We start from the raw sequence: 23,071 nt of genomic DNA, 5'->3' as shown, positions 1-23,071 counted from the left end.
TCTGCCTATTTAAAGGGAGACAAGTAGTCACCCTGCTGTTTGGTGAAAAGGTGTGTACCACACTGAACATGGACAACAGAAAGCGAAGGAGAGAATTGTCCCAGGACATCCGAAAAAAAATGATAGACAAACATCTTAAAGGTAAAGGCTATAAGACCATCTCTAAACAGCTTGAAGTTCCTGTGACAACAGTGGCTCATATTATTCAGAAGTTCAAGACCCACGGGACAGTAGCCAACCTCCCTGGACGTGGCCGCAAGAGGAAAATTGATGACAAATTGAAGAGACGGATCGTTGGAATTGTATCCAAAGAGCCCAGAGCAACCTCCAAAGAAATTAAAGGTGAACTCCAAGGCCAAGGTACATCAGTGTCAGATCGCACCATTCGTCGTTGTTTGAGCCAAAGTGGACTTCATGGGAGACGACCAAGGAGGACACCACTGCTGAAAAAAACTCATAAAAAAGCCAGACTGGAATTTGCAAAAATGCATGTTGACAAGCCACAAAGCTTCTGGGAGAATGTCCTTTGGACAGATGAGACCAAACTGGAGCTTTTTGGTAAGGCACATCAACTCTATGTTCATAGACTCAAAAACCAAGCATACGAAGAAAAGAGCACTGTCCCTACGGTGAAACATGGAGGAGGCTCAGTAACGTTTTGGGGCTGCTTTGCTGCATCTGGCACAGGGTGTCTTGAAAGTGTGCAAGGTACAATGAAATCTGAAGACTATCAAGGCATTCTGGAGAGAAATGTGCTGCCTAGTGTCAGAAAGCTTGGTCTCAGTCGCAGGTCATGGGTCTTCCAACAGGACAACCATCCAAAACACACAGCCAAAAACACCCAAGAATGGCTGAGAGAAAAGCGTTGGACTATTCTAAAGTGGCCTTCTATGAGCCCAGATCTGAATCCCATTGAACATATGTGGAAGGAGCTGAAACATGCCATTTGGAGAAGACACCCATCAAACCTGAGACAACTGGAGCTGTTTGCTCATGAGGAGTGGGCCAAAATACCTGTTGACAGCTGCAGAACGCTCATTGACAAATACAGAAATCGTTTAATTGCAGTGATTGCCTCAAAAGGTTGTGCAACAAAATATTAAGTTATGGGTACCATCATTTTTGTCCAGCCCTATTTCATTAGTTTGTTTTTTTAAATAATTATGTTAATCAACAATTCAAAAGTGATGGCTGATTTTGATTATTTAATTTTCAATAAATTTTTATTTATTGTTACTTTTGTGAGTTTCAAGTGATTTCAGTGAGAATTGTGGGTTTTTCCTTCTTTAACTGAGGGGTACCAACAATTTTGTCCACGTGTGTATATCGGCAAAATTTCTTCGAAAACAACTACATCAGTTGTTCTATTTCTGTAGTGTAGTGTAATGTTCTAGGTTGTGGGTATCAAACATGCGGCCTGCGGGCCAAAAGCGGCCCTCCAGAAGGTCCAATCCGGGCCTCAAAGAGTAAAAATTCCAGAGAAGACATTAAATTGGAATAACACAACTAGAAAGCTACGGAAGCTGTATTTTATTTAATTTTTTAACAGCTTAAAGCACATTAGTATTCTGGGACATGGTATTTTTAGCTGAAATGTAGAAAAAGTGAAATATTTCAACTTATATCTTTTGTTTGAGGAAAACAGTGGTTAAATAAAAAATCATGTTATCTATGGGTTGGATATACAGTAAAAACAGTGGCTCCACACCATTGAGAAGCTGTTTTATTAGCAAATCTTTCTAAGTCATATTATGTCCAGCTACCTGTGAGCAGATGTGAACATGCATGTTTGTCAGTGTTTTCAATAAAATGTGAACCTGAGCCAGCAGGGAGCTGATATTAGAATAAACAGCATTGATGCGTTCTCAGCACACAACCTCAGATCCATCATCAGCTTGTCTAAACTGAGCGCTCGGGTTTATCCACCGAGGACTATACCTGCAGTATTGTGCCCTTTGCTGGTCTGTGCTGCACAGAGGCCATTGTGGAGGCTTTATTTACACATGAATTCACACCCGAACAGCACATGGACACACAAACGCACATGCACGTCACACGCTGTTGCTGAGCAGACTTGTAAAGGGGGCTAATTTGGGAACAAAGCTGGAATAGAGTGTTACTGGAACAGATTTTTTTTTTCTCCGAACGCTGTGAATCAGACAGACCAGCTGTGTGTCTAGACGCACTGTAACAGGACAGATGTAGCACACATTAACATTTCTACCTACAAGAACATTCACCGCTCCTTTTTCTGAGTTTGTCGCTACACATCTACAACAAGACGCCGTGTACTTAAAGTAGTTTGGGCGTGTATCCAGGTGGACGAGCAGCACAACACAAAAGTATATTTAGTGGGAAATGCTCTGGAACTTTAAATAAAACATCCAAACCACCTAGATGCCAAAACACTAACACTGTTTGCAGAAAAACAGCAAGACGGGACAATTTTCTTTGATACATGCATACATTTTATTTCTCAATTATTCATCGCTGGGAATGGAAGAAACACATTTTACCTGACGTCGCTGGGAAGCATTCGGCAACTTATTTGACAAAGTTGCTGCTAGACTTTCTTTTGCACTGTGAGTCTATCATGCGCCACCACTAAAATTCAATAAACTGATGCTAGTTCGGGGCTTTAAATCTACCTCCATAAACCTGCGGGGCTCGGTGTCAGACGACCGTGTTGAAGGTAGAAGTAAAAAAAATAAAATATGGCCCCGTCTCGGCTCGTATCAGTGCTGTCAAGAAAGATGGAGTTGTGGCAATCCACGCGTATTATATATTAATAGTACATGTTTGATTGATTGCGTATCAAAGATACGGTGAAAACGCAGATATACACACGGAAGCTTAAGTTAAAAAAAGAGTAAAAAGAAATCCCCATCTACTCCCCAAGGCGCTAAATAAGAAAACAAATACACAAATGAGAATCAATAAGCCTGAATTGCAGTAATTATTCTAAATATTAAGCTGTTACACTGAAGTCAAGGGATGTCAGTCATGTTTGTTTCCAACAGCATAATGGTGTCATTGATCCCAGATGGCATTAAGAGATTAAAAGGTTCCCCGTCCTCTCCGTGTTGTTGACAAGCGCTGTAACGCATTACAGTCATTAGCATTAAGCTGCCTCATCAATAAGCACTTGGCTGATCCATCAGTCTTCCTCAGATGTAGCCCAGGGGACCCCAGCATAGGTTCCTGCCAGCTCAGAGAGTGGCCCCCACGGGCACCCTTGATCTGTCGGTCACCACACAAACACACACAGACACACACACCTGCCCTGGTGTTTGCCTGACAGGGAGGTTTCAGGCATCACTACGAGCTCCTGTTTGTTAAAGTTCTCTGTTGATGCAGCTGTGTGTCAGTGGAACCGCTTCTGCTTTGTCAGCATGTTACAGTTTGTCAGTGCACTCTTGTTTGTCATTTTGCTTTGTGTTGACTTGATCACTGAGCCCTTGAAAGTGTGCGTGCGAATGTAAATGTGAACGGGGGAGCCTCTCAAAGTTAGCGTTTCTGCTGTATCCGTCAGCTTTGGTAATGTCCCGTACTGTATTTTCATTTACGGATGTCATGTAGGTGTTGGTATGTGTGCGCGACTGTAAGTGTCGGGTATGGCGGTGTCAGTGTCAGTCAGTGTAAGACTATGTGGTGTCAACGTGTGACAGCCAGACGCGGTGTGAAGTGATAGTGTGCTACAGTGAATGACAATGTCTCGACTTGGAAACCAGCGCTTGAGAGGGAAATGCGAAGGGGTAAAAGACAGAGAAAGACAGATGCTAGAGGGTGCTACAGTTCGTCGTGTAAAGCCTCTCCCTCCGCGTGGTCCAGAGCTCCCATCAGCAGCAGCGCTCCGGTCGTGTCGTCTCGAACGAAGACGATGAAGGGGTGGTCGCCGTAGAACAGCTTGGGCTTTTCCACGTTCTCATCCTCCAGATCTCCTTTCCCAGCCTGACCCGCCAGCTCCAGGGAAGCCCAGTGGACGACGGCGCCGAGATGAAGCTTCCCTTTGCTTTTGTCCGACACCCCGGAGAAATCTGCCACCTTCTGGTCCCAGGCATCGGTCAAGCCCAGAGCAGACAGCTGTTTCTGGAATCGGAAAACACAGAGAGATGTAATTTATGGACCGCTTCGATTCGGCTCTCTCAGAGCTCGAGGCCACCGCGCATAGAGACATCCTGCGATTGTGTGCGCCCGAGCAGCTGCCAGGACACCGATCAATTATGCACGCGAGGAGACCAAACAACGAGTAGGAGGGAAAGCATATTTTAAAATTTCATGATGTTCTGACATTCAGAAGTGGGAGACATGCGGTGCCCTTCCCCAACCTCGCCACATGATTAACGTCAACATAAACACACCCTCCAAACCAGTCAATCGCCAACTTTTCTGAGGGAGTTCTCTCACTGAAATGCTTATTTACTTTATATCCCCCCAAAAAATTCAAGATGGGAAGGCGGCTGACAGTTGCCCTTGTTGTGAGCTGGCAGAACAAAGTGGGCGACAGGCAGAGAGGAGACGGAAGGAGGAAGCAGAGGATGAATAATTTAAGAGTGATGCCCCGTGACCTCAGCACCTCCTTTGTTTTGCCTCTGATATGAATTCCGCAGAAAGTCGTCGTCATGACAGGTAGTTTATCCTCCCATGGCAGAGGGCCACTCACAGTGACAGGCTTCTCCAGGGGCCAGATGAGAGCATGTGTGGGTGTGAATGTGCGGACTTGTGTGTGTCTGTGCGGATGCGCTCGCGAAAGGCCACAGTTAGAGGAGAGTCAGCGGCGGAGATGAGTGGGTGACGATATTGTTTTCGAGCATTGTTTAAATTTTAGCTGACTACACTCTTCATTGGAAATATCTTCTTCTGGCAGACAACAACAGTAAATCATTTGGATGCATTGTCTGGGTAAATGTAAATGCTCTGTGGGTGCCGCCTCACTGACTTCAGCTCTCGTCTTTTAAAACCACATTGTTGCAGCTCGGAATAACACTGCTTGGATCTCAAAACCACATGCTAATGGATAATTGTAATAATCCAAGTGGAATGGCTGCTTTTCTGCTTAAGTGAGATGGGCACGCAGGAAGTAGTTACACTGGATCATGTCAGCGTATGGCTAAACATTAACTAAGTAGACGTATATACAGCTGTAGGCGTATGTCAGTCCCATTCCACACACATGCCACCTCCTGTTCTAATGCACTTCTATTGTCCTCATCCATTATTCCTCCACTCACTACCACTACATCACTGTCTTCCTCGGCTGCTCTGCCACTTGCCTGGCATTCCCATCCCTCATCTAAGCCCACGTGCCTCTATTTTATCCCATTCTGCTCCTAACTCTCCTCCCGGCCTCATCCTTCTCTGACAGGCATTCTCACCCCGCTCTGCAGTGCTCTCGCAACGTTTCGATCTACATCAGCAATCATTTAAAGGTTTTTCACTCCTGAGACCACCTCCAGTGTAAATCAAGTCTTTTACCTTGTTACCACGTCCGTATGGTGTTTCCTATATACTGAAAGACGTGTCATGAGTGAAATAAGCGGTCAGTGCCATGGCCAAGTACAGTGTAGGGTTGTAAGACTTCATTTTGAGATTGTTGTGTCTTTCTTGCACCAACAAATCTGTAAAACTGGGGAAAGCTGATGTGTGTAGACTATAATAGACGCTGTAAATGATAAAATTACCAAAAAACTCATGCATACTGGTAGTTTAAAAACCCGTACAGAGCCTTTTCTGTACCAAAGGGCTGCACACCTCACTTAAAAAAAATCTAAAAGACCAGTCTATTTTTACGTTTAGAGTGCAGCTCTCCACTTACTCACGTGTCTGGTGTAGCCAGTTTTATTGACTATAATGGAAGCATATTGATGCAGGAACCACTTTGTGAATGTTCCACATGCATTATGAGTTGAGGGTAGCCATGGGGTTTGGAACCAAGCCTGTCTACATGCAAGGTGGGACGTTTTGTACCATTGTTCTCGTTCCAGAATCCATTTCTGGTTTGAATATGTGTACTTGATTCACTCCAATATTACAACTTGTCATTGTTTTGTTTTGCAGTGCTTCAGCAGAGTCTAAGGTGAGCTGGTGTGTCTGAGTTCTTAAGAGATGGAAAGTTCATACAACGCTGTCAAGGTTTATTATGTATGTGAAAATAACTTTTTAAATATGTAAATTTACACACAGATGAGTTCTTAAGGGTTTAATCAATGACCAATGAGGGACTTTAACCCTCCTGTTGTCCTCATTTACGGGCACTAAAAAATATTGCTTCCTTGTCTGAAAAAAAAATCCCAAAATTCAGCAAAAAAAATCCCCAAACTTCTGAAAATTTGCAAAACCTTCAGGAAGAAAATTACAATAATTCCTCAAAAGCTTCCCTTAAAAGTTTTGTTTTAAAAATATCCCCCAAATGTAGCAAAAAAATTCTTGTAAACATTTTTTAAAAAATTAGTAAAAATCTTCCAAAAAATCCTAAAAATATCGAAAGTGACTACATACATATATATTAGTAAAACATGTAATATTTTCTTTAAGAACATTCACAAAAAAAATTCTACCAAAATCCAGTGAAATCTACTGGATTTTGGTTGATTTTTTGTGAATGTTCTTAAGAAACATTTGGAATTTTTTGTCCACCAAAAAAGTTCAAAAATTTCCCAAAAATGTTGAAAATGTGGACATCAGAAGTTTCACTGTGAAAATATATATTTTTCCCCACATTTTTAAAACTTTAACTTTAAAACAGGTCAATTTGACCCGCAGGATGACACCAGGGTTAAGACAAGCAAGGAAAAGCTGTTTTTCTAATTCTCTTCAACAAAATTCTCGCACTTAGTTTCTGTTGTTTAAGGTGCCATTATGATATGACATAAATTTATATAAACTAGTAGAAACCAATCCTATCTGACCCAGTTGTCCTCTCTTATCCTGCTTGTCAAGGCAAAAGAGTTGGTAATGTTTCTGAAGTTAGAAATCGAAGACATTGGTGGACCCGGTGGCAGCACAATGGGAAACAGACCAGGGAGATCAGCGGAGCCCGTTGAGGCCTTGTGCACCGGAGAGGTGTGGCACTGCATTATATGGGGAGAGAAACCTCTGGGAGGTGCTCTTTGGCTGGCCTTTCTCTCCGACGCACCACATGAATCTTAGATGGAACAGGACTGGGCGGACTGCTGATGCCCCGCACAGCATCAACGAGCTATTTGTCTGTGAGTGAGAGCCACAGGCATTGTCAGCTGGTGGTTTCTTCTGTGTGTGTGGAAGGCTTCCTTGGCCTACAGCGCTGCAGTCTAACCAGGCCTGAGGTAGCATGGCATTAACCCACAGGCGTGCAGCACTCAACATCACATTATTCCACCTCAACGGGTGAGCCCACTAAGTAGCATGTCGGCTGTACCTGTGGGGGTTTTAAGGGGACAGGTCGTGGCAGCGAGGACATGTTATAGCTCTGTCTGTGAGGAGTCATCACTGCGGATGATTTTTAAAAAGGCGAGGCAGCTGTAATAATGACAATGGTGAAAAGAAAGATGAGAGGGAAAGATCAAACCGGGAGACTACTGTTCGACTTTGCTCTTTTCAGCTGCTGCATGCCAACGATGAGATCTGAACTGGGAAAAGACCTGAAGACGATTAAAATTTATAAAGACTACACACCATACATAATGACGATTTCCACCAACATACAGAGAGATGTTTTGCCTTGACAGGTAAAATGGAGAGAGAAAGCAGATGGACTGAATCCCATTTGTGTGTGTGTAGTACTGAATGTACTTGTAACTATTTGTGCTGTTTTATCTCTGAATTGTGCACGACATTTGTTGCTTTAGAAACTGCAGTAGAGTCAACACAAATTTCCCAAGGGTACAAAAAAACAGTATATTTGTTTCTATTTTAATCTTGCAAGTATTTTTTCTGTGCAGAGTTCCTGCACAAAACAAAAATCCATCAAAAACAGTGTCCCTTGCTAATTATTGCTACAATTTGTTAAGAAAAGGCAGAAAAACAAAGAAAAGGCCCTGAGTTTGGATGAGGTAGCTGATTAGGAGGCAATGCCAAATGCAATGCAAATGTAAACGACAGAGCGAGAGGAGAGTGGACTTTGTGAGAGCGAGCAAAAGTGAACCGAACTGAAAGATGATGCAGTGGATAAAAAGTCTCACTTCACAATGCAATAACTTACTTAGGGCTCAAACTATTATTCTCATTACTGGCTGACTATTTGATCAATGAAATGACAGAAACGAGTGAACTAATGATGGGCACTATTTCACGGAGTCAAACTCATTGTTTTTGCGACAGCAACGTCCAAAACCAAAGAAAAATAAAAATCCTCACAAATGAGAAGCTGGCACTGGGGACTGATGGGCATTCCTAATTGAAAAACATTGAATGATGAGTCAATTATCAAAATACTTGCATATATTTTCTTTCAGTCACCTTATTCATCTCTAGTTTTATTAATCTCAGTTTTTTGCCAGCATTTCACTGTTTCTTCCGCTGTACGATGTCAATGACAGTATGTTTATTGTGGAGTGTAAACAGCTCATACTATGTAGCCGTAACAGCTAAGTTTAGGCTGGAAAGTTTTGCTGCACGTCATCCGTTCCTCCTTTTCTCCGCTTGTTTGCTTTTGGACTCTTTATTATCAAGTGAAATAAAACTGAAATAAAACTTCAAATATTTGAGTGATTTAAGCTTTAGAGCATACAGTTTTAGCCCCAAAAAGAGAATTTAAGAGTTCTGCCCAGTATCTTAGCTGTTCCTAGGACTATATTCTTCTGAACAGAGGACTCACATGTTTACTTCAAATCTCCTGGAACTATTCTCTAAGTTTTAGGGTCAAGGTTCCAAACACTCCTACAACCACTGAGATCAGTGTGGGCTTCCACATCTGGTCCAGTTGTTGGACTGCCACCACCGCTTCGATTGGAGGAGAATTAAGTTAAACTTCTAAAGTGCTTCACATATTGGTCTTACCTCTCTTCTGCGAACTCATTCTGACACAGACTTAAGATGAATTAAGCTCGAACTGGTCGATCATGGTGCCTACATCTTAACTATCATTAGTCCAACCATCTTAACCAACTAGTCGTAAAAACTACCTTACCGTCACTCCTCCTGCACAGTTTACACCTCATGTTCCCTCTGGCTTACCAGTAACACTGTCAAATGATTCTTTTAAGCTGCTGCCACCTTAATTAACTACAGACATGTTCTGCCTAATTCAGTAGTGCCCTTAACATCCTGTGTGGGCGGTTTCAAGCATGCAGTATGTGGCTCTGGCATCATCACAGCTCCATTTCATGGACACATTTGATGTAGGCTTTTTTAAAAAATCCTTTCTCTCACATCATCAGCTCTCTTGAGGCTTCAAAGCCTCTCCATCTCTTTATTGAGTCTCATCAGTATTACTCCTACTGGTATCTTATTTACATGGGCTTTTACCTCTTTTGCACGGTCAATATGCTCTGTGTCTCATTCATTCGTTCACATATACACATCCACGGCTCTTTATTCCACAAGGCCATTCTACCACGAATAAAGAAAGGAGAAAGTAGCCTTAGCTTTTAGTGTTTAACTAATGGCCATGAAACACATGTGATTAATTCATATGATGCGAGGCTATGGTAACCGTGTTAAAACAGCTGCCCCTCGACACTGTATACGGCGGAGTGCGCTCTTGTAAATATTTGATGGCCTTTTGACCTCATTAGCCATGATTGAGTGAGCTCTCTGGTGCACCCTCATATGTCTTAGTCACCAATTGGAGATATAGCCAGAATGGAACTCAAGCTTGGCCATTACTGTGCATGTGTGTGTGGTCCGGTCAGCGGTGGATCAGAGAAAAAGGGAAAGAGCGATGAGGGTGGTTTATTCAGTGACCTCTGGGCCAGGCTTGTTAAGAAGCTTCTCCATCTCTGGCTATAGACCTCGACACAGCGTGCCCTTCACTAGAGGAAAACACCACAAATAGGGAGAGGGAAGGAAAGAAAAAGGCCAAACTCTGGAGCTATTCATAGTTCTTTGTTACGCTTTCTACCTTGTCCCCAAGCAATCATTGACCCTCCTCGTCCTCCTCTACCTCTCTTGCTCACTTGCCAGGCGAACGCCACTTCTATTTAGGTCAGCAGAGCCAAGGTGCAGCCGCTCACTGATCGCATATTAGAGACACATGTGAGACCCACAAAAAGGATTTAGATCCCAGGGACAGATATGACAGAGAGGACAGAGGTGAAGGAGGAAATGGGTGGAAAATCTCCTCAGCAAGACTCAGAGGTGTGTGATTTTTTGTTTGCTTTCATTTGCCTAGAACACAGAACACAAGTGTTGCATTCTGAAAGACACACTGCTATGATCTTCTGTTTGTGCAGATGCTGCCCTCTAATCTCAGGAGTCCGTCTCAAGCACTGACAGAGTGGTAAACAGTATTAATGCACGGTGATGAGCAATTATTTGCCTGGCCCAATTGGAAAAATAATCGTCAGAGAAGGCATGGCACGCTGTCACTGGCCAGAGGGGTTGGACAGACAGAATGAGATTGGAGAGGGTTGAGGGTTTGGAGAGAGCTTTAGCCCTTTCATAATGATTTCTCAAATGCACTCCTTTTTCTTGAGAGAGCAAACAGATTGAGACAACTCGTCACGAGTCTGACAAACAGGGGCCAGAACCCTGATGTGCTTATCCATAATTAGGCTACATAATGAGAGCCCTGTACAGCTACTTGTAGTTATTTACAAGAGTAAAAAGTTTTTTTTGCTTCTGTCTGGCAACCTCCCTAAAAGAGACAAAAGAGGATTTGTGCAACATTGTTTTCTTCTCTTTTCCTGGCAAAGCCATAGCCGTGTCAAAAGGAGTTGTTTCAAGCTTTAGTTCTAGATTACAGCCTCCTCTTCTGAGTGTCTTGACAATGTTAATGTCAAAAGCTTGTTCTTCAGGCCGTGGCTAGAAGAATAACATGGCGGCTTAGCTCTATAGAGATGCTTGTTAAACTAGAAAGAGGGCAAAGTGGATTTCATCAGTCCATGATGAGGTGTACATATAAAGAGGACGTGGTAATAGGTTCCAGTCAGCGTAGCCTGCCCTGGAGAAATGGATTTTACCGGTGCACCCGATGTCAGGTTGAACTAACCTCTCTCTTCCTCTATTCTACTTAGGCACGCATCACTCTCACTCATCCACAACTGTTATACTACAATCTATTGTATCCCTCTGGGTGTAATCACACCGAACACGATGCAAATTTTAGCAGCAGAGTGAGGATATTAATGTCAAGGATGCAAACAGATGTGAACATCCCCTAAGCTGGAGAAATTTAGGTGACTACACACCCATGCAAGTTGGAAAATTGCCAGCTTGTGCAAAAAAAACAAAACAATCTGAGCTAATTCCAAAAATGTAGAGAAGCAACATATAAAAGGAGAGAAACTGTACACTGACAGCCAGTTACAGCCACAGATTGCATATAAAGATGGACAAACGGCTACCAAGAACAGCTTTGAAGCTGAGCATGGTGGCTCCAGTTGTTGTCATCTTGGTAGTTCCTGACTCCTCCCAAAACCCACCTGATTCAAAAATGAGCAAAGAGGTGAAGTAGGAGTGGAGTCTAAGTGGGTCATGCAAAATCACAACCCGGTGTAGTTTTCATAAATTGGGGGATTACCTATACAGACCCAAACGTTTTTTGTACCAGGCTTGTTTTAAAGTTAAATATGTTATCATGGGCATCTATGTGATTTTGACGTGTTTTTTGAGACCAGTCTCGCGTGGTCATTTGAGGAACTTCAGTTTTTGTGAGGTTGCTGGCACGACTTTTACAGAGAACTGAACAGGGTGCTTATTCAGACATGAAGCCGACACATTCAGATGCCATCTGATTAACAGACAAGAGTACACGCCTGAAAGGGGCTTCAGTGAAAGACCCTCAACATCGCATTAGAAGAGAGCTGGATACAAAAACATTCATGGAGCAGCTTCACATTTTGACTCAGCACTGTTTAAAGTTTAAATGGAAAACATCTGCCTTGTAAGGTCATTTCAACTGTCACTAATTTACATGAATTCTGAAAGTAGTGGGATGACAGACCTAAGTTAATCTCGGCTGTTGCCAGGTCTGTGAACACTTTGCAAGCTATTGTCTGGGTTTTTTTTTTTTGCAAAGGATTATTTGTGAAGGAAGAAACTCCAGTTAGTAACGGTTTGCACAGTGCCGACACCAACAGAGTGAAAAATCCTATCAGGACTGTCAGCATTATGATCGTGTGGCTTGTAAAAAATAAAGATGTCAAATTTAGTAGGGTAAAACATTTTTGTTTTGCCATCAGTTACAGATGCAAAAAAGCATGATCATGACATCCTTTGTAAATATATTTGGCAAATGAAGTTTAAAAAAAGTTAATCTGTGAACTAGGACTGCAACTAATGTCAATGTAGTAACCATGTAAAAAAAAAACAACAACTTTATTTATACCATGACCCCTTGAGTAGGATATCCTCAAAGGTACGGAGGCCTGTGTGATTCTAGCATCTTGTGCTTGTGGTCTGGTCGAATACGTGCTCTTCCACCAGCCCAACAATTCTTGAACCTCGCAGTCTGCAGCCCGACACACTCTCCGGTTTGGCCTGTGTGAACCCTACCAACCCCCGTGAACTCACATTAGCATCAGCTGCCACTAAGCTGCTGCCTGTCTGCCTGGCACTCTCTCTAGTCTCTTCTCCTGACTAAGACCAGCTACCTGCTGGCTCTGAGGGCACCAGGAGCAGAGATCCAGACGACCAGCTGGGCTGTGGCATAACCTTTGAGCTCCTGCAAAAGGGGGTATGTGGGAGGCTTTGAGACCCCACCGAGAAGTACGGGTCATGGTCAGGCCCTCGGGTGCCTCTTATCTCCCCAGCAGCTAGGTTTTGAGTCACTGCTGAAGGCTGGTTGAGCCTGACGCTACGAGTACAGCTGGACGCCCTAGGAGAGTAAGAAGAAGTGACATTTGAACTCATCTGAGTCAAAGTCAGCACTGAGCTGGAAGCGGCAAGCCAAGCTTCTGCTTCAGTTACTAAGAGCACTAAATTAGGAATTGGAAGATGAAGACATAAAACGAGACAAGAACCAGAGGTCACAGGTGTAGAACGCATGGCGATAAAAGAGAGGGGAAAAAATGACGAGCAAGAACCACAGCACAACACTGAGACAAAGCAGCAAGGCACGAGACAAACGAGAGAGGATGTAAACCGAGCCAAGTGAGGAAGAAGAGGAAAGACAGAGAAATGAATGGAGAAAAATTACACTCTACGGTAAAGAAAAAGAAAACCAAGACAAGCAGAGTGTAAGTCAGGCAGAGCAGCTAGCCAAGACAGAGAAAGAGAATAAAGAAGAAGAGATGTGCAAAAACCGAAGTGGAGAATGAAGAAGGCGTAGAAACAATGAGAATGACGACTGCAACGCTTGGCGATATGAGAAAGCATATCAGGTGAAGTGAAAAATGAGTCAGGAAATGAATGAAAGAAGAAACTAGAACTGAAGCTGCATGCAGGAATCAGCTCTTTCAGACTCCAATACCGTATTAAAAAGCTGAGCAACTGCCTCTCCTCTGCACGTGTAACGTACCGTAAAAGCACCTTATTTCACCAGTGAGAGTACCAATGCAAGGAAAAAGGCAAAAGGCAAACTCAGAAGAATCAAACAGCATTACACCAACAGTAACACCTGGAGATCGTTCTCTATAGAAAGCGCTACAAAGCCGATTTCTAGAGGAGCTGAGGTGACTCTTGAAATGAGGGCGATTCAAGACGGGCTTCGTTTGGAGGGGATAGAGCACCTTGTAGTCCAAACTCGCGCATGGGTTTTCCAAAGCCAGGAAAAGGGAGAAATTGAGTGCCGTCAGAGGATGTGGCTAGGCTGAAATAGCATGCATATTAGTGGTAAAGGAAGAACGGGGATGGACAAAAGACCAGGAGAGGACCTTCTATACATTGTTGTCACTTGTATGTAATATCGTTCTAGAAAGCAACCAAGAAATGGCAGCTTTCACAATGGAGAAGCCTGCATGTTGCAACACCAGACAAAGGGTATCAGGTCCGGAGAGCAACAGCAGCATGCTCAATGTTTTCTTCAACATTCACATGGTTGCGTACCACGAATCAATCCCCCAGGGTCAGACTGTTAAGGCTAGGGCTGGGTATCGATCTAAAAGTTTCAATACCAGTACCAATACCGATACCTTCACTTCAATACCGGTTACTAAACGATACTTTTTTTGATACCAGTTTTACAATATATACTCTAACAGAATGAAAATTGCACTACACATTACTTTTCACATCTTCAGTTTAATTTTCCACTGAGTTCCAGTGCAAAAGAACATTTGCAAGCAATGTACAGTTCAGTACATACTGAGCCACCTTCGCCCCCGGACCCTTCCTGGCCGACCCGGAGCCGGTCGCGGCACACCGCCGCGGAGGAAATGCGCCCGGCGGGGGATGGCCCGCACCCGGGGAGAGGTCCCGAGAGGGGATCCTCCCGCACCGAGCGGCCGCCCCTGGCCCGCCGAGTTGAATCCCCCGGGCGGACTGTGTGAACCCCACCCGTTTACCTCTTAATGGTTTCATGTCCTCTTGAACTCTCTCTTCAAAGTTCTTTTCAACTTTCCCTTAAGGTACTTGTCAACTATCGGTCTCATGCCGGTATTTAGCCTTAGATGGAGTTTACCACCCGCTTTGGCATATACTGCACCGCGCACTATTGGCGTCCATTTTACAAAAGTAGAGCCACGTTTTACACCTCAGAGGCATCTTTTCCCACTTCGACGACACGCTTGCCGCAATCACGTGTAATGTTACAGCCAATCACAGGTTTGCTTTATCATAATCATGTGATAAGTACCGGAACATGGAATCGAAAGACGAGGCTTATTTTGATACTCATTACTACCAAAACATTTCGGACAGTGCCATTAAAGAACCGAAGTTCGGTACTCAGCCCTAGTTAAGGCACAACGTCGGTGATCCAACTGCATCAAGTGTCTAGTCGCAGTTTGGTGACACCCAAAATGAAAATTAGGTCGAAGTTCTGCCGTTTCGATAAAGCTGAACAGACCTGGGTGCTCATTGCAGATGGTGCCTGACATGTTTACATCAGGGAAACTTCCACAGAGCGTTCCAAACATTACAGAAACGCTAGGAGCTGCTTCTATGAGGGCCACAGCAAAGATTTAAATCTGTTAATGTTTTTTTTCAAATGTAAGTCTCCTGGTCAAAATTCATAAAGGCAGAAAATCAGATGGAAAAAAATCGGATTTTCAAGTACTGCTCTTATAACTACATTTTTCATCTTTTCATAATGGTTCATATTACATCACATAACTGAGTAATCTCTGAGTCAGCGCACTGTGCAGAAGTAGGTGGCAGTGAGTCTCAGCAGCTGTGTGGAAAAAAGTAGTTGTTTTTTTTCGCATTTCACAATTTTTTTTTATTGTGGTAAATGATTGCTTTTGTACAGGTTGCTCAAACTCCAGCCTGTAGGGATGATGAGTCTGAACTATGGAGCTGTTTTCTTGCCTGAGTCAGTTTTATGCAGGTGAAGACGGGAGAATTATGTTCCTGAAGATACAACAGAGTATCAGATGGAATATCTACGCTGGGACACGTGAGACCAATAGCTGGTTCACTTCCTTCAATTCACACAACCTCATCGGAGCAATGATTACAAATTGGTCAGAGATTCAGCTTCACAGTGCACTCTAAGTCTTCTTTGATGTTTGCAAACGTCTAAATTAATCCGCTCTCTCCCACCTCCCTCTCTCTTGAAACGCCCAATTTGAGTTAAACCAGCTGGTCCTAAAGCATGACTTTCTGTTATGAACCACTACCAATACTGCAGCATTAAAGAGCAAACAGCAGTTGTGTTGTATCATGATGTGCGACAGCAAACTTTGTGGAGATGTAACACAATGTTCTAACGTCAAACATTGGCCACTCACCAAGACACCTGTTCTGTTCTCCACTGCTTCTCCTCACACCACAAATTAATTTCTCACCGAGGCGGTTATTTCTTCTTTTCACTGTCTGTTCCTGGACTCTGTGACACCCAGCAGACTCATAATTATGAAGCTGTGGTGTTTCATAGGCTTATGAATATACATTCTCAACCTCCTAAGTGCCAAAAGTAGTATTATGATTCATATCTCTTGCTGTTGAATTGGATCGAGCTCGGCTGCTCAGCTCTAATTGTTATTGTATTGCACATGTGGCTTTTTCTTTTCAAAAACATAGCCTCTGCTTCATATTCCTACACCCAGATTGACTGGGGTATGAAAGCAAGGTTTTCTCATTCGGTAGCTTTAGCTCATCCCCTCCTCGGGGCTCTTTCTCGCATCTCTCTCTCATTCTCGCTGGGAGGAGCTACATGTTAGTATAATGAAAAGCCCCTCAAATCTAGAAGATAAAGCTTTCATGAAGACATGACCCTGAAATGGAACAAGGTGTCACGGTGACTCTGATTATCCTCAATGGGCTTCTCAGAAATAACATTAACCCAATCTTCTATAAGCAATAAGCAATTTAGAGCAGTCAGAGTGCCCTATGCCTGTCATGGAGCACAGGCATAATTTATTATGAGACTCAGTGTATGTGTCATAAAGCAGCGTATTTAAACTTTAATTAATACGAGTGAGTGCCATTTCTTATGTCTACATCACCACTGCAATTACACACAATCAGAAATCTCACAGCTTGCCGTACTAACCTGCATACTGAGTGTGCTGGTGATGTTAGCTTTGGGCAGTGAGATAGCCACGCTAGTAACACTGGCTTTCTCCAGCCACTTGGACAGCAGCTCCAGGGTCAGCAGCTTGTCCAGCCGAGCCAGATTTTCGACGTGGAAGGGCATGAGGAGCACGAGGCTGGCCTTGCCTCCCCACAGAGGCACCTCCACGAGCTGCACCATGTTGTCAACGTCCTCGTGGTGACGGTACAAACCTGTAGGAGAGGGCAGCAGGAGGCAGGCACGGGGCGGAGGAAAGATCAGAGAGTCAAGGAGAGAAGCAGGAACAGAATAGAACATTTCTACTTTTCAGTGCGGTACTTCTCCACGGCAGTTCTTTTGTTAGTCGGTTCAGACTTTCAGCCGTGTCACTCCATTCCTTTGGAGCTCTTACTCGCCTGAATGAACTGAACCCAAGTAGGAAACGCTAGACTTAGCTCCAAATAAAAAGTGAACATAACCTGTGATACGATGACAACAGATCACTGCAAAATATACTTCTCAAGAACTGAAAATGAATAAATAACAATGAAAAGAATGCTATGCATCTCTCAATTCACTCTGCCTTTTTGTTTTAAGACAATACATAAAATATGAAAAGCGCGCTCAATAAATCATAGAGTGCACGGTGATAAATAGTAGGGAAGCAGATTGGACCTTACAGATGCTCAAGCCATTTTGGAGCTCGATTCCTTTTCGCTGCATTTATTCTCTGGCATGAGTACAGCAGCGACAGACTGTGGTGTGTGTTTTTTTGTTGTTGTTTTTTTTTACCTGCTCTGTGCATCATCATCACTTTGGTGTATTTCTTTCCCAAGAAGGTACGGAGATCTGCGCTCCCCTCGCTGAACTCTCTCTCCCACAGCCCTGAACAAAGAAAGCCATTTAAAATACAGAGTGCCTGATGTGGACAGGCTGTAAAAAAATAATCAATGATTGAAAGAGGTGAAAAAGTCAACAGCAGGTTAAACAACGCCACGTTCATATAATGCATGTAGGCCTCACACACAGTGGCACCGCCTGACATTGTTCATTAATTATAAATAAGTGCTGCCCATTAAAAAATGTATACTGTTCTCTGTGTCGCCGAGCTGGAGTGCTATATTGAGGCAGTTATGAAGTCTTTAAAGCCCACACCTCCCACTTGGCCCTGCTAACCCTCTGACAGCTGTCAATGTAAGAGGGGCAGAGAGTGGTGGAATTACTGTTGTAATAACCTCACAACACATTCTCAAAGCCGGCGCTCCGTTCAACAGAGCAGGGGACACTGGACGGAGGTCAACAGATTATGACTTGTAGCTTCTTTGCTCTTTGTGACCCAACTGAGCTGCCAATGGCTCCAACTAATGGTGATTCCTTTCACTGATTAATCATTTGAAAAGATCACCGCCGTCACCACGCATTGTGAAGGAGGCCAAAGAAAAGTCACATGCTTCAGCTGCCAGCACGAAAAGGCTGGAGACTGATTGCGTGGTTTTTATCATTTCAGAGTCGCGTAGAGAAATTGTGTACCATCATCTTTTGTTGATATCGCTGATAGTCGATCAGAAAATACATTTAAAAACACACATTGTATGATCCCAGGGCACAAAGTGGCATTTAGAAGTTCAGGTGCGAGCAGGAGACAGATACAAACAGGAAAAAGTGGCAAACAAGCTACCACTAGCTACCTTTTGGCTCTGTACTGAAAGGGGAAAAAAAAGCCTTATTCAACTTTAGCTAAAAGATGCAAAGGGAAATGATGAAAAATTCCTACATAAAGCCAAGATAAACATATATTATACTATGTTTCAACAATAAAACCAGATCCAAAGTGTGACAGCATCACTTGAAGTAAATTGGATTCTTAATCATTCAATTTAGTTTTCCATTTTTTCAGGAGTAGAAGTTGCATTTAACGGCATAAAAAGTAAAACTAGGCAAGAGGAAGAATCTCCAGGCATGCTAACAGCTCTGGAAGTCTGCACCTAGTGGCAACTTCTACGGTTGAAGAATTAAAGAGCCAAAACATTTATTAAATGGCAAGTTGAGGGGCTCCACAAGTGAGCCAATTACTATAGATCCCTCATGATAAAACGCACCAGTTTGCAGAAGACATAACTTCTTAACAATTGTCAATTCTGAGTATTTGAGGTTCAGGTGTTCAGAGATAACACAACAGTAAAATCCTGCTTTCACATTACTGCACGAGGAACAATAATCTTAGTCACAGCAGCCATTTTTTTCCTTTACTTTTAATACCTCAGTACATTTTCTTATATATCTGAGTGCTTTCTCCATCACTGCACATTTGTCTATCAAGTGAAAAAATACCTAATAATGTGAATTAATGTAGTTTCTATGTTTTTAACCAGTGACGTTAGCACATCCACAGTCTCTGTACAGAAGGTGGTGACAAAGACTAGTGGGTTTGCTGTTAAAAGTAAATCTCTCCTGGAGTGTGAGAGAAGTGCCAGCATGTTGCTACAGTCACAGTAAAGTGCTGCTATAAGAGCAGTTAAGTTACTTTAGTCTGCACTAATGTGCCTCAGAAAGGATTATTGGTACTGAAAGTCTCTGTGTGTTGCGTTTGTTGTCACAGAAGAATCCCTGTTCATGTAACACTACTACAGTGTCCTCCTGCACTCTTTACCTGTATGAGTTTATATAACACGGATAAATGTTACCAGCAGGAACACACCGCTACATGAAGTCATCGTAGCTGTAGTGACTGTGGTGTCTTTTCTGGTTTATATTTTCATATTTACCTCAGCCATTTTACTATAACAATAGTGGAGTCCAATTGTGTCCTTGTAAAGCATTTTCTAGCAAAATTTGCTAAATTAATGTGATTGCTTATACAACAATTTGCGCTAGTTACCTACAAATCAAGTCACTCAGCAACGGCCGAGAAGCGTTACCGACTCATTAAGACAAATGCATTAGGAAGCAGAAAGACATGCAGGCATTCAGTTCACATGACTAATGGCAAAGACCGACAGCAGCAGATAAGTGGTAGGTGTTTGGTGTACACTGTTTGTAAAATAGTGCAACTGAATTTGCTTCTGAATTGATAAACAAAGAGAAAAACGCAACTTTTTGGATTATTCTTTTAGAATCCGGACTTTGGAACCAGTTCCCGATGCCTGACCCAACAGACTGGTACAAAAACTTGAGTTGAGCATCTGCCAAGATGGAGACAGCCGGAGCCACAACACTGAGCTTCAAAACCTCTCTTCAGGAAACCTCACGGTGTCATAATGACAGGCTTGCCCATCTTCACATACAGTCTATGATGAGTGCTTTGGCACAAAAAACTAAAGTGACCCACGTAGGGCTGCAACTAACGATGAATCGATGAATCGTCTAAGCATGATACGTCAGCAAAAGTGAAAGTGAGCGCATTATTCAACAGAAATAACCATCCAGGTGTAGTGCAAAACACAGATGGACATTCACGCTGTATTGTGCATGTCCATGCGATGTGTGTCCGTGTTCAGCACTCTGCCTGGATGGTTATTTCTGATGCTTTTAAAGAGGCAACATGCTTAGACAATGAACGGATTCATCGCTAGTTGCAGCACTAGACCCAACTAATGTGCTCAAAGTAGCAAAGCTAACATGTGATGCTAAGCAGGTATACTATTTAGCAAGTTCCATTTTGTTTAGCATGTTCGATTAACTGCTAACATTTACTAATTACTGCTAAATACAAATATTATGCTGTCCTCCTTCTGGTGCGAAAGGAAGTAAAGGTTAAAGGTTCACCAAAGTCTTAGGGATTCATTCTGTGGGGTCAATAGCCACCTGTGCAAAATTTAATGGTAATCCATCCAGCATTCTGAACAAAAGTGGTGAACTAATGATTCATACTGTCATTGCTACAACTATGCTGCCAGCTTGGTTTAAAAAGAACGGGACAAAACATTAATGAAAAATCATGTCAAATTGTTTTATCTTTTTTTTCAATTTACAATTTTGTTATAGTTAAGTTGAAAAGTAAAAAAACAGGCAGCAGATGCTAAAATATTCCAACATTTAGTCTTTGGTAGGACTTTTATCCCACTCTACTACCCAGATGCCATCTGTGTTATTTTTTTCAGACAATGGAAAGCTCCAGAGTTAAGGAAGATATATCACTGTTTTCAGAGACTCCTTGGTACTCCTTATGACAAGTAAAGTGAACTTAGAATGCTAAACTGTTGTTGTTTTAAACTGTTTAACTGATGATCAGATGTGATGTTGATTAATTTCCTGCTGATTAATTAGCTGTCTAATTCTTTCAGCATTTGAGGTGACTTTCCCACAAACCACCAAGGCTCCGGTGGACCCCAGCCAATCACAAATCACGGCTAAACGACATGTGATTCTCCCTCCCAGGCAAGTTAGCACATGTCACAGACATTTAGTCTGCTTCCTTTTACCAGACAGAGAAATATGATCACGCTGGAATTCAAAAACAACTGCTTGAAGGTTACCTGAAGTGGCAACCGTGTTGTTGAAGTGATGTCATGATGATGAACAATTTTCTCCACAGCGTGAGTACATGTGTGGAAGTCGAGCAGGGATTTAATGACCTCAGCAGTCTGCACAGTGCAATCTGTTGATCTGTGAGGGACTGTGCTGGCTTGCTTCTAGACGAGCAGGCCTGCTTTGGGCTGCACAATACATACAAACACTGAAAGGGAAGATTTGGTAGCATAAAGAAACTCAGCATCAGCTCGGGAAATATTTCAGCAAGAAAAAGGATGAAGCTGACCAAAAACAACTACTCTGTGGGCAGCGTCCAGCATTTTGCTCACATTATAGGAGGCAAGACGACTGATTTGTTTGATTATTTAAATCACCGCCACACCACACCTTTGTTCGTGTTACACCATATAAGAAACGTCTTTTTTCTAATAAGATTTTACTTTCTACACAGATGCACTCGTCTACATAAGCAGCCCGATCTTTCTACAATGACTAATTCTTTTCAAATAGAATTATTCAAGTCATCTTCCTACATGTTTTCATATTCCACTATACAACACAATACTGCTATGTCAGTTTCTTTCCCGGTATTGTGCACAGCCCTAGCTGTCGGCTTGTTCCTTGTTTCTGCTCTGGGTTTGCAATCCAACTGTCTCCTGGTATGGAGCCACACTGCAGCATTGAGATCACTTGAAACCTGAATCCATTAATATCCATCAGCAGTAAACAGTGGGACAATTGCACAGCTCAGAAATCCAATGCTCTCACATTTACCAATTCATACTGTAAACTTAAGGCAAAATCCAGACGGGGATCGATGAGGCCGGCTGGCTCCCTCATCAGCTTTTGATTACACAAAGTTGTGGTATTTCAGAAGCTATTATTAGAGGTTAAATATGCTGGGACTTGCTGTTCTGTCGTGCCTTTTCTACTTCCATGCGTTGCTGCCTTATCTTGTATATGCTTTTTCTATTGTCATTTTTGCATTATTTTCTCTTTTTTTTGCTGCCAGTGTTTGTTTATCTTTTAAAAAAAAGACCTGAATTAATTAAACAGTGAGGACCGGAGCTCCCAAGGCAGGCCTTTTACATCCCTCCACCGTGTCTGTCAGTCTTCCTCTCTCCCCACAGGCCACCCTCTTTTTCTTTACTTCCCTCAGTTTTCGCTCTTTTACTTTCTCCCGTCTCTTTTACCCCACTTTTCTTTGTCCCCTTCCCATCGAGACATCTCCCCTTTTACTCTTCTTTCTCTCGAGTTCTCTTTGCTTTTAACATCTCCCCACTACAAACATGTTCCACTACTAATTGGCCCTGACCTTCCCTTTCTTTGAATGCCGTGTACAGCCCAGGGAAGGAGGGACAGCAAAGAGCTTTTTATAATTCTCCCCTTCAATAATTAACTAAAGGGAACGAGAAGTAAAAACAAACAAAAATGGGCAAGGAAGCAGATGCACGTTCGGCGCCAAAAAAGATTCCGGCACCATCTCAGAAAGCATTACATTATCACACACTGTGCAACCGCTTTAGGACTTGGAAATCAAAAACAAATGAAGTTACAACAAAACCAGAGGCAGATAGTAAGAGCGAGAAGAAAACTATTGACCATTTTTTAAATTATAAATCAAAACTAAAAGAATCCAATTTTACGTGATCTAATTTGTGCGCCACAATCTGCTGTATAATCTAATTTGTGTATTTCCGCCACAGAATTAATGAACCAACCAACGAGGGGTGCTTCACAGAAAAACTAATTTCATGATGGAGTCCAAGCATCAAACAAAGAAAATTAATTAAATTGCTTATCAATGTATAGTCTGTTAGGGAACATTGTTTTTGGAGGACTGTCTATCTGTTGGCAACCTGTTTTTCA

General features: G+C 42.7%; 1 protein-coding gene across 2 annotated transcripts in view; it reads right to left on the bottom strand.

Moving 5' to 3' along the window:
• Positions 1–1,519: 1,519 nt before the first annotated feature.
• The window catches only part of serpinh2 (serine (or cysteine) peptidase inhibitor, clade H, member 2), a 92,048-nt gene continuing 70,496 nt past the window's right edge, over positions 1,520–23,071 (bottom strand). For both annotated transcript variants that reach the window (XM_051944085.1, XM_022194019.2), the window contains exons 3-5: positions 17,525–17,617; positions 16,733–16,965; positions 1,520–4,089 (exon numbers count right to left, since the gene is read on the bottom strand). In XM_051944085.1, coding sequence (XP_051800045.1) covers positions 3,790–4,089; positions 16,733–16,965; positions 17,525–17,617 — 626 coding nt within the window. In that variant the 3' untranslated portion in view covers positions 1,520–3,789. The remainder of the gene's footprint in view (positions 4,090–16,732; positions 16,966–17,524; positions 17,618–23,071) is intronic.

This window comes from Acanthochromis polyacanthus, chromosome 23 (assembly GCF_021347895.1).
Source record: "Acanthochromis polyacanthus isolate Apoly-LR-REF ecotype Palm Island chromosome 23, KAUST_Apoly_ChrSc, whole genome shotgun sequence".
NCBI classification, from domain to species: Eukaryota; Metazoa; Chordata; class Actinopteri; family Pomacentridae; genus Acanthochromis; species Acanthochromis polyacanthus.
Note: the sequence above shows the minus strand (reverse complement) of the source record. Positions and strands in the feature narration are given on the sequence as shown.